The 12,388-nt window shown below is 44.3% G+C and overlaps 1 protein-coding gene across 1 annotated transcript; it reads left to right on the top strand.

Annotated features, from left to right (window-relative positions):
* The first annotated feature begins 8,938 nt into the window (after nt 1–8,938).
* LOC125597841 (meiosis-specific protein ASY2-like) lies at nt 8,939–12,132 on the top strand. Its single transcript, XM_048772365.1, has 4 exons — nt 8,939–9,887; nt 9,961–10,095; nt 10,185–11,062; nt 11,152–12,132. The coding sequence occupies exons 1-4, from the start codon at nt 8,939–8,941 to the stop codon at nt 12,130–12,132; spliced, it is 2,943 nt and encodes a 980-aa protein (XP_048628322.1).
* Nucleotides 12,133–12,388: the final 256 nt, after the last annotated feature.

The raw sequence follows: 12,388 nt of genomic DNA, 5'->3' as shown, positions 1-12,388 counted from the left end.
TACATCGCGATCATCCTGGTTTGATTAGAATACAAAGAAGTTGTTCATATTCCCAAACATGAAAACTGGGATCACTGATTTGAAAAGTGGGATAGCTTCTTCATCCTAACTCCTATGAGATTTATTCAACTTCCTAGTGATTCTCCATTACTTATGATCAAAAAGCAAGCTTCTTACATCGCGATTCATCCTGTTTGATTAGAATGACAAGGAAGCTGTCATATTCCCAAACAGGAAAACTGGGATCACCTGATTTGAAAGTGGGATAGCTTTCTTCATCCTAACTCCTATGAGATTTATTCAACTTCCTGGTGATTCTCCACTCTTTATGTATCCAAATCAAGCTTCTTACATCGCGATTCAATCCTGGTTTGATTAGAATGACAAAGAAGCTGTCATATTCCCAACAGGAAAACTGGGTTCACTGATTTGAAAGTGGGTAGCTCTTCATCCTAACTCCTATGAGATTTATTCAACTTCCTGTGATTCTCCACTACTTTATGTATCAAATCAAGCTTCTTACATCGCGATTCATCCTGGTTGTTAGATGACAGAGACAGATTGTCATATTCCCAAACAGGAAAACTGGGATCACCTGATTTGAAGTGGGATAGCTTCTTCATCCTAACTCCTATGAGATTTATTCAACTTCCTGGGATTCTCCACTACTTTATATAGTAAAACATCAAGCTTCTTACATCGCGATTCATCCTGGTTTGATTAGAATGACAAGGAAGCTCATATTCCCAAACAGGAAAACTGGGATCACCTGATTTGAAAGTGGATAGCTTCTTCATCTAACTCCTATGAGATTTATTCAACTTCCTAGTGATTCTCCATTAATTTATGTATCAAAATCAAGCTTCTTACACGCGATTCATCCTGGTTTGAGAGAGAATGACAAAGAAGTGTCATATTCCCAACAGGAAAACGTGGATTCACCTGATTTAAAGTGGGATAGCTCTTCATCCTAACTCCTATGAGATTTATTCAACTTCCTAGGATGCTCCATACTTATGAATCAAATCAACTTCTTACATCGCGATTCATCCTGGTTTTGATTAGAATGACAAAGAAGCTGTCATATTCCCAAACAGGAAAATGGGAGTTCACCTGATTTTGAAAAGTGGGATAGCTTCTTCATCCTAACTCCTATGAAGATTATTTAACTTCCTAATGATTCTCCATTACTTTATGTATCAAAATCAAGTTTCTTACATCAAGGTTCATCCTGGTTTGATTAGAATGTTAAGGAAGCTGTCTTATTCCCAAACAGGAAGAGTGGGATCACCTGATTTGAAAGTGGGATAGCTTCTTCATCCTAACTCTATGAGATTATTCAACTTCCTAGTGATTCTCCATTACTTTATGTATCAAAATCAACTTCTTACATCGCGATTCATCCTGGTTTGATTAGAATGACAAAGAAGCTGTCATATTCCAAAGGAAAATTGGGATCACCTGATTTGAAAGTGGGACAGCTTCTTCATCCTAACTCCTATGAGATTTATTCAACTTCCTAGTATTCTCCATTACTTTATGTATCCAATCAAGCTTCTTACATCGCGATTCATCATGGTTTGATTAGAATGACAAGAAGCTGTCATATTCCCAAACAGGAAACTGGGATCACCTGATTTGAAAGTGGGATAGTCTTCTTCATCCTAACTCCTATAGATTTATTCAACTTCCTAATGGTTCTCCACTACTTTTTATGTATCAAATCAAGCTTCTTACATCAAGATTCATCCTTGTTTTATTAGAAATGACAAGAAGCTATCATATTCCCAAACATGAAAACTGGGATCACCTGATTTGAAAGTGGGATAGCTTCTTCATCCTAACTCTTATGAGATTTATTTAACTTCCTAATGGTTCTCCACTACTTTATGTATCAAAATCAAGCTTCTTACATCGCGATTCATCCTGGTTGATTAGAATGACAAGAAGCTTGTCATATTCCCAAACAGGAAAACTGGGATCACCTGATTTGAAAGTGGGATAGCTTCTTCATCCTAACTCCAATGAGATTTATTCAACTTCCTAGTGATTCTCCATTACTTTATATATCAAAATCAAGCTTCTTACATCAAGATTCATCCTGGTTTGATTAGAATGACAAGGAAGCTACCATATTCCCAAACAGGAAAACTGGGATCACCTGATTTGAAAGTGGGATAGCTTCTTCATCCTAACTCCTATGAGATTTATTCAACTCTCTAATGGTTCTCCACTACTTTAGGTATCCAATTCAAGCGTCTTACATCACGATTCATCCTGGTTTGATTAGAATGACAAAGAAGCTGTCATATTCCCAAACAGGAAAACTGGGATCACCTGATTTGAAAGTGGGACAGCTTCTTCATCCTAACTCCTATGAGATTTATTCAACTTCCTAGTGATTCTCCATTACTTTATGTATCAAAATCAAGCTTCTTATATCGCGATTCATCCTGGTTTGATTAGAATGACGAGGAAGCTGTCATATTCCCAAACAGGAAAACTGGGATCACCTGATTTGAAAGTGGGACAGCTTCTTCATCCTAACTCCTATGCGATTTATTCAACTTCCTAGTGATTCTCTATTACTTTATGTATCAAAATCAAGCTTCTTAGATCGCGATTCATCCTGGTTTGATTAGAATGACAAGGAAGCTGTCATATTCCCAAACAGGAAAACTGGGATCACCTGATTTGAAAGTGGGACAGCTTCTTCATCCTAACTCCTATGAGATTTATTCAACTTCCTAGTGATTCTCCATTACTTTATGTATCAAAATCAAGCTTCTTACATCGCGATTCATCCTGGTGTGATTAGAATGACAAAGAAGCTGTCATATTCCCAAACAGGAAATTGGGATCACCTGATTTGAAAGTGGGACAGCTTCTTCATCCTAACTCCTATGCGATTTATTCAACTTCCTAGTGATTCTCCATTACTTTATGTATCAAAATCAAGCTTCTTAGATCGCGATTCATCCTGGTTTGATTAGAATGACAGGAAGCTGTCATATTCCCAAACAGGAAAACTGGGATCACCTGATTTGAAAGTGGGATAGCTTCTTCATCCTAACTCCTATGAAATTTATTCAACTTCCTAGTGATTCTCCATTACTTTATGTATCAAAATCAAGCTTCTTACATCGCGATTCATCCTGGTTCGATTAGAATGACAAGGAAGCTGTTATATTCCCAAACAGGAAATCTGGGATCACCTAATTTGAAAGTGGGATAGCTTATTCATCCTAACTCCTATGAGATTTATTCAACTTCCTAGTGATTCTCCATTACTTTATATATCAAAATCAAGCTTCTTCCATCGCGATTCATCGTGGTTTGATTAGAATGACAAAGAAACTGTCATATTCCCAAACAGGAAAAGTGGGATCACCTGATTTGAAAGTGGGATAGCTTCTTCATCCTAACTCCTATGAAATTTATTCAACTTCCTAGTGATTCTCCATTACTTTATATATCAAAATCAAGCTTCTTACATCACGATTCATCCTGGTTTGATTAGAATGACAAAGAAGCTGTCATATTCCCAAACAGGAAAATTGGGATCACCTGATTTGAAAGTGGGACAGCTTCTTCATCCTAACTCCTATGCGATTTATTCAACTTCCTAGTGATTCTCCATTACTTTATGCATCAAAATCAAGCTTCTTAGATCGCGATTCATCCTGGTTTGATTAGAATGACAAGGAAGCTGGCATATTCCCAAACAGGAAAACTGGGATCACCTGATTTGAAAGTGGGATAGCTTCTTCATCCTAACTCCTATGAGATTTATTCAACTTCCTTGTGATTCTCCATTACTTTATCTATCAAAATCAAGCTTCTTCGATCGCGATTCATCCTGGTTTGATTATAATGACAAGGAAGCTGTCATATTCCCTAACAGAAAAACTGGGATCACCTGATTTGAAAGTGGGATAGCTTCTTCATCCTAACTACTATGAGATTTATTCAACTTCCTAGTGATTCTCCATTACTTTATATATCAAAATCAAACTTCTTACATCGCGATTCATCCTGGTTTGATTAGAATGACAAAGAAGCTGTCATATTCCCAAACAGGAAAATTGGGATCACATGATTTGAAAGTGGGACAGCTTCTTTATCACTTTTAGTGATGTTTAGAGTGATCTGAGTATTTAGGAAAGATTAGAAGAGATTTAGAGAAGATTAAAGTATAAAATGAGATTAAGAGTCTAAGAACGAACTAGAGAGAGACTAAGAGAGACTCATAACTTGCTTAACATTAATAATGAGAGAGTTTACACTTATATAGGAAGCTTAAGACACTAGGGTTTCGATTACATAAAGTAGAAAGCATGTGAGGTCAATAACCAGCTAAGAGTTCATTTGAATCCTTCCAATGAGAGTCTCAACATGTGTAAGGCATCTTTGAATATGCCTTTACCTTTCCAGCCTATGACAGGCTGTCAGACGCGCCTCCCTTATCCTTCTAATGTTCAGCTCAACTTCAGGTTCACGGTAAGTAAGGTAAAGTAACTCCAGCCTGTTTACATTTCACCTTGGCCGAGTTACTTCTTGCGGATGGTCGTTGGTACGGCCTGCGTCCGTACTGCTCTCCCTATCCGTACTGTCTGTCCGTACATGCTCCTTCTCTTACTTGCTTATTAACTCCTCAACACTTCTACACCCTCTTGGACTTCTTCTTCATATTATAGTGCACTCTTCTCAACACTCCCCCTCAAGCTTAGCTTTGTGAAAGCCTAAGCTTGGACAGCCATGAGATCTTCCTCATTAAAAACCTCACTAAGGAAAACCCATTGGGATAAAACCTTAATGAGGGAAAAAGAGTAAAGATCTCACAGCTAAGGGGATCAGCTCCTTCTCTTCCCAAGATCTATGAGTCCCAATCTAATGTGAATGGACTCCATAGTCTTTTGTCTTGCCGCCTTGGTGAACACATCAGCCAACTGATCTTCACTTCTCGTATAGCAAGGTAAGATCACTCCAAGCACAATCATCTGTCTCACCTTGTGGCAATCAACCTCAATGTGCTTGGTTCTCTCATGGAACACCGAGTTGGATGCAATGTGAATGGCAGCTTGGTTGTCACAATGCATTGTCATTGGAGTGGCTTGATCAATCTCCAAGTGCTTCAAGATGCCTTTGATCCACACCAACTCGTTTGTCAGCTTCAGCATGGCTCTATACTCAGCTTCAGCACTTGAACATGACACCACCTTCTGCTTCTTGCTTTTCCAAGTCACCAAGTTGCCTCCAATGAATGTGCAATAGCCGGTAGTTGATCTCCTGTCAGCTCTATCTCCTGCCCAATCAGCATCACAATAGCCCACCACTTCTGTGCTTCCATTGCATCCCATCCAAACCCCTTGATCCGGCGAGCCATTTAGATACATCAGCAGCCTCTCCACCATACGCCAATGATGTTCCTTGGGAAGCTGCATGTGTTGACTCACCTGATTCACAGCAAAGCATATATCAGGTCTTGTGATGGTAAGATAAATCAATTTGCCAACAAGTTTTCTATAGAGTTTAGGATCATGAAATGGCTTGCTGTCTTCAATCTCCCCCTCTCTTGGTACTTTGTAGCCATCCTCCATTGGCATCCTTGCTGTCTTGCCTCCATAAGCACCTGCACCTTTCAAAAGATCAAGTGTATACTTTCTTTGGGACATGAACAAACCTTCCTTGGATCTACAAATCTCAATTCCAAGGAAGTATTTCATTTCTCCCAAGTCTTTGATTTCAAACATAGTCTTTAGAAACTCCTTGGTTGCTTTGATACCTTCCTTATCACTTCCTGTGATAATGATATCATCCACATACACAAGGAGAGCAACCATACCTGAGGGTGTCGTGAGTGTAAACAGAGTGTGATCCAACTCTGACTTCTTGAAGCCTCGGCCGTTTAAGGTTGTGCTCAACTTGTTATACCAAGCTCTTGGTGATTGCTTCAACCCATAAATAGCTTTCTTCAGCCTCAGTACATTCCCTCTCTTCACTAATGTTCCAGACCTGATGGAGGATACATATAGACTTCATCCTCAAGTTCTCCTTGTAGAAATGCATTCTTTACATCCATTTGCCACAATCCCCATCCAAGGTTCACAGCCAGGCTTAAAATAATCCTAATGGTGTGTAGCTTGGCCACTGGTGCAAATGTTTCAATGTAATCCTCTCCATATGTCTGAGTGAACCCTCTTGCTACTAGTCTAGTCTTCTTCCTCTCAATCGACCCATCAGCCTTGTACTTGATTGTAAAGATCCATCTACTAGACACAGCTTTCTTCCCTTTTGGTAGTTCACTCTCATACCATGTATCATTCTTTATCATAGCTCCTGCCTCAGCTCCTACTGATTCCTTCCATTCCTTATCCTCCATTGCCTCTTCATAGCTTCTTGGAATGTGATTCTCATCCAAGTTTACCATGAATGCGCAATGTGCTTCTGGATATTGAGCAAAAGAACACACGGCCTGAGTAGGATGCTTCACAGCTTGGGCATTGTAGTACACTCTTGTGTTTACCCAACTGGAAGGATCCTTTCTCAGCCTTGTACTTCTTCTCAATACTGGCCCTTCTTGCGCCATCTCTTGTTCTTCTTGTGGCAGCACACTTGTTTCAGATCTTTCTTCTCCTAGCTGACTTGCTTCAGCTCCTTCTTCCCTTAGCTGACTCTCTTCAGCTCCTTCTTCTTGATCATCTGATTCCACAGCTTGATCATGAGAGCCAGAACTCTCTTCTCTACTTGTTTCTTCACGGTTTGGAGTTCTTGTTTCATTCCCCCCCTCATGCTCAAGGTTGGAAGTCTGATGATCCGGGACTGGGGTAGTGCTTCTCCCCCCTTGATGTCCTTGATTCATGTTGATTCCAAGGCCTTCTAGGATAATCCTCAAGGTTTCAGCTCTATCAGAGGTAAGATCCTTCAAGTCTTCTTGAATCTGTTCCTCATAATATCCTTTCTCTTCAACAAACTTCACTTCTCTAGATACTAACACTCTCCTTGTGTTAGGATCATAGCACTTGTATCCTTTCTGACTTGATGAGTATCCAATGAACATTGCCTTTGAACTCTTAGCTTCTAGCTTGTTTCTTATCTCTCCAGGCACCATCACAAAACACAACACCCAAAGACCTTCATATGCTCGAGAGAAGGCTTGTACTGATTCAGTACCTCAAATGGTGATTGTCCTTGAAGAATCAGAGTTGGTGTCCTGTTGATGAGATAACACGCCGTAGCAACAGCATCACTCCAAAACTTCTTAGGCACATTGGATTGAAACATCATGGACCTGGCTACTTCCATCAAATGCCTGTTCTTCCTCTCAGCCACACCATTCTGTTGTGGTGTATAGGGACAGCTTGTCTGATGAAGAATTCCATGCTGAGCTAGGTGTAGCTTGAATGCTTGTCCCGTGTACTCTCCTCCATTATCTGACCTGAAAATCTTTATCTTGGCATTGTAATGGTTAGTCACATAGGATTGAAAATTTTTAAATGCATCAAGTACCCTATCTTTGGTTGGAATTAAGGTTAACCAGGTGTATTTGGATTTTTCATCAATGAAAGTTACATAATACTTATGGTTTTCTCTAGATAGGCAAGGTGCAGTCCAAACATCAGAATGAATAAGATCAAAACACTTTTCATAAACAGTAGTAGACTTGGTAAAGACAGTTCTACAATGCTTGCCTAAAATGCAAGCTTCACAATCATTATTCTCAAAGGAAACACCTGGCAACATCAGTTTTAAAGCCTTATTATGAGGGTGTCCTAATCTAGCATGCCACAATGCATTTTTACTTAAACCAGAACTAGAAACAGAGGTAATGTTTGATCGGAAAACGGTAATAAAAGGATGTGGGTTTAACGAAGACGTTTTATTATGGTCGGAGGAGACGTTCAATCGGTTACAAGAGAAGTAAAGAGAATGCGACAGAAGAGAAGCCGGCAACTCGAAGAGCTACCGGAAAAGTACAAATAACGGCAAGATGAAGCAAAGGTGAAAACCCTAATCTAGCCGCCAAGTGTTAGTCAGATGATTTCGGATCCCCTTCTCGTTTCTCTTCCTTCCCCTTATATAGTCCTCTGATGTGTCGTTCTTGACCTAGCTTAAGTCGTCTTCGTGGGCCTTCCTTATTGGGCCGAGAGGCCCGCATCCATCCGAGCGGTCGCTGAGCCGGATGCCTCTTGGTCGGCGTCGCTCGACTCGAGATACTGTAGAGACAAGCCGAGTAACCAACCGAATTAAGCCGATTATTCGAGCCATCGCTTTCCTTGGTCTGGGCCAGGCCTTCTATTCTTTGGGCCTTGCGGGATGATTAAATCCATCCTCTACAGTAAGTCCCCCCAGTCCATCGGTGAGCGGAGAGTCGACAAGCTCATGATGGATTCTGGAACTCGAAGGTTCGAAAGAATAGTAGTCCTGTCGGGAGTTTGAAACGATGGGTTGACGAGTCGCGGGAAGGCTGCGGTAGTGCCTTCTCTCGGGGTCGTTGAGTCTCAGGCTCCCAGATTTTGATCGGCAAATCCCGGCTAATTCACCGGTTTAATCGATCTTAGGATAACCGTTTGGTTAATTAAGATAAGAAGCCGGAAAGTCGCGGGAGTCGATGGGGTTTTTTGGGGGAAATTCGAGGCCCGTTTAGGCCCATTTAGGTTTAATAATGACACCTCGAACCTTTCCTCTTTTTCCCTTCACGAGTGTCTCGGGGAGTTGAAACGCCGCGAGGGTCCGCTGGGTATTTAGGGGGAATTTCGAGGCCCATTTAGGCCCGAATAGACCTAATGATGATGCCTCGAACTCCTCCCTCTCTTCTCCTTATAAATACGTGGATCCCCTTTCATTTCTTCAAGTTTCCTCCGCGATCAAAGGTACTTTCTCTCTCCTTCCTTTATCTCTCTAAGTGTTGTAACCTTCATTCGACGCGATCTCCACTATGTCATCGGTTCCGAGATTATCGAGGCGACAAAAAGGGAAATCGGTCGCGGCGACATCGACGCCGGCAAGGAATCCCGACGGAGGTCGTCTCGGGGATCTGGAATCTGCCCACCATGCGGCGATGATGGACACCGCCAATTTATCTCGTTCCCAAAGGCTTCTGGTCGCAGATGCTACGAGGCTTGCGAGGGAAGGGAATGAGAACGTCGCTGTTAGCGACGCGACGGATTGCGCGAGAGACGGGCAGAGCGGGGCGACGCCTGTCGACTCGGTTACTTTGAGAGCTCGCCCTATGGAGGGCGATCCTCCTGAGAATGACGATCCCGAAGCTGAGTTAGTCCCAACGACCTTCTATCCTGACGGGATTTTCGAGGAGCTTCCGAGGCTTCTACCCAACTTGCTTCGCCCTGCCTTCGTGGCTGGTCAAGACTGGGAGGGTGTAGAAGAGACTAAATCTACCCCGAGGAGCGTGAAGAAGGTTCTTCGATCCAAGGGCGCTACGGGCGTAACTTTCCTTATCCCCACGAAAGAGCAGAGACCTTGGTCTCCTCCGATCGGATATCAGACGGTATACGAGTCTTACTTCCAGGAGGACACTCGCTGTTGGTTCCCGATCCCGCGACTGATCACTGCGTACGCTAGGCGGCGAGACATCGCGATTAGCCAACTGTTGAACGGCTCGTTGCGACTGGCCGTCACCTTATCGATTTTAGCGGAGCAGATCGATATGCCGATGAGCGTCAGATCTTTCGAGGAGATGACCTCGATAACCGATATGAAGGACGGAACCTACTCGGTGAAAATGCGACCAAACTGTAATGTATGCGCCGGTCATCCGAACAAGACGCAGAATTGGCAGCGCTCTTACTTCTTTCTTAAATCCGACGTCTCGGCTTTCGAGGAGCCTCCTCAGGAGGACTATCGGGTTCTTTGGAATCGATCCTGTGGTAGAGTACCTTGTCGCGAACTACGTCTGACTTTGTTGTTCCTAATGAGATTCTCCTTTTCTTTTGTTCGCAGTTGGCCATCCTACGTCTCCCGTCTATCCCGAAGATTTCTTGAAGAGCGTTCAAGCCGTCGCTTTGCTTAGAATCTACCGTTGGTCTGAGATCACCGTCGAGAAGACCTACGAGCTTAAAGATCGGATTGCTCGAAGTGCGTTCTCTCGCCGTTTCTTGTATATATTTTTTTTTGGCCGTATGGCTTGCTTGTCGCGTGCTAACCTCTCTGCCTTGTGTTTTCAGGAGGGTGGAGGTCAGATCTTCCAACAGTTCTTCCTATTCGCGCGAAGAGGCTGGAAATTTTTCCGAGAGATATCCAGAAACAAGTCAACGAGGCAAAGAGAATGGGAACTCTTCCAGACTTGAGCGCGATGCTTGCCGTTCAACTAGGACTGACTAGCGGGGGCGGGCCCTCGACGGCTGTCCCTCGCGCTAGCGAGGTTCCTCCTTCCGGTGCTGCGAGTGCGAAGAAAAGTAGGAAGAGGAAGAGGGGTGTCTCGGGAGCCGAGGAGAACGCCGAGGAGGCGAGCGGCGTCCCCCCTTCCGGTGATCTTCAGAAGAAGAAGAAGAAGAGGAAGAAGACCAAGAGGTCTGTTGAGGCTCAATCGGAGGGCCCCGAGGAGCCGACTGGTACTGAGGAGGAAGACGAAGAAACTCGGCCTGAAGAGGAGGTTTCTGAGGCCGAAGTCTCGAGAGAGCGAGATGATGCGAGGGAAGCAGATGGATCTGAGGCTTCCCTTAACGCCGCCATCCCGGATGGTTCCGACGAAGATAGTGGTGAGTCGCCGCTTTTGGTGAGAAGGCACAACGACGAGATCGACGATGACGTGCGATCTCCTGTTCTGACGCTTCCTAGCGAGGAGACTCCGGCTATCACTGGGGCGGGGGCCGTTCAGACCGGCACGTCTCCTCGCGGCTCTGCTATCTTAAGGAGGGCTCCCGGGATTAACTTTCCGGATAAGGTCTCTTTCCACTACGAAGGGCCGGCCCCTCTGGCGTACGTTCCCGAGAAGTGCGGGGAGCTTCTTCGTCAGCTTAGAGGGAGGGCAAAATCCCTTCCTGCCGTGAGGGACCTCATCTTCGGGGATGAATACGAGGAGGCTGCGAGGGCAAAGCTGCTGGTAAACACTTCGACCTCTTCCCCTTCTTGTTGCATTACTTGTTGTCTCTTTCTCTTTCTCTTATGATTTTCATCTTCTTGTTCGTCTAGGGAGACGGCGCGATGAACGTCGTGATTGATAAGTACGACACTGCCCTGAAAGGAGTCTCGACTGAACTTGAGCTGGCCAAGAAGGAACACGCGGAGAAGGAGGAAGCTTCTGCTCGTCAGCTGAGTACATCAAAGGCTAACGTCGAGAGGCTCAACGGGATGGTCACTCGTGCGATGGCTCGAAGGGACGAACTCAAGGCCGACTTGGTGGCATCTCGCGGGATTATCCATGAACTCGAGCAGAAGAACGCTGAGCTCGAGGGCGAGAAAGCTTCGCTCGCTGCATCTCATGAAAGAGAGATGAAGCGCCTTAGAGATTCCAGGATCTTGGAAGTGACAAAGGAACGAGGAAGGGTTGAGGCCGAGATGTCTGCAAAGGCTAACCGTCGCTTCGCCAGGATTCGCTCCCGAGAGGAACGTCGAAGCCTTTACGACAAGGCTCGGTTGCTTCATAGCCAAGCTTTTGGGACCAGAAAATGCCTCGAAGCCTTGAAGAGGGCTGGGAGCGACATCCTGCAAGCCACGATCGATCTTTTCGCGGAGCAAGAGAAAAAATACGAGCAGGAGGCCGAGGAGCTCAAGGTTGGTGAGATACCCGAGGTGGATCTCACGCTTTCTCCTCTTATATTGGATTCCCAGTTTGTGGATGCTCGTATTTTGGCGAGTCTTGATCCCTACGGGTCCAATGCCGGTCTGATCGACCCAGAGACCGCAGCAAATCTTGTTACTCCGCCCTCTGATCCAATCGACGGGCGCCGCGACGAGCCGACGCCTTTTGTAGAGGGTTCTTCGGCTGCGTTTGAGGGGGAGACGCCTAATCGGGGGACCAATGCTGCTGAAGACGGTGGTCCTGTCCTCGTGCTCTCGGATACTTCGGCTGAAGGGTCTCGTCGAGGTAATGAGGAGGTTGCTCGCGAGTCGAGTGTCAGGGCTTCGGAGCTTTCTGCCCTCAACGATCGTGAGAGCGACCGAGAGGATTAGCGTCTCTTGTATGTTGTTTTCTTTTGAGTCTTATATGACTCATTGTTGTAGTTTTTTTTTTGAACCTTTGCCCTCGAGGCTTTTGTTTTGCTGTTTTCTCGCTATCTCGAACTCTTTTGGTGATTTGGACTGATTTACTTTAGATTTGTCTATCAAAATCGTGACTTCTCAAGATTTGAAGTGACTCTGCTTGTTCGGTGTAAATGTTGTTCGAGATGTCGAATCATTATAATTTTAAACTTGTTATGACTTTGTC

The sequence above is a fragment of the Brassica napus genome, unplaced genomic scaffold, assembly GCF_020379485.1.
Source record: "Brassica napus cultivar Da-Ae unplaced genomic scaffold, Da-Ae ScsIHWf_1555;HRSCAF=2158, whole genome shotgun sequence".
Taxonomy (NCBI): Eukaryota; Viridiplantae; Streptophyta; class Magnoliopsida; order Brassicales; family Brassicaceae; genus Brassica; species Brassica napus.
Note: the sequence above shows the minus strand (reverse complement) of the source record. Positions and strands in the feature narration are given on the sequence as shown.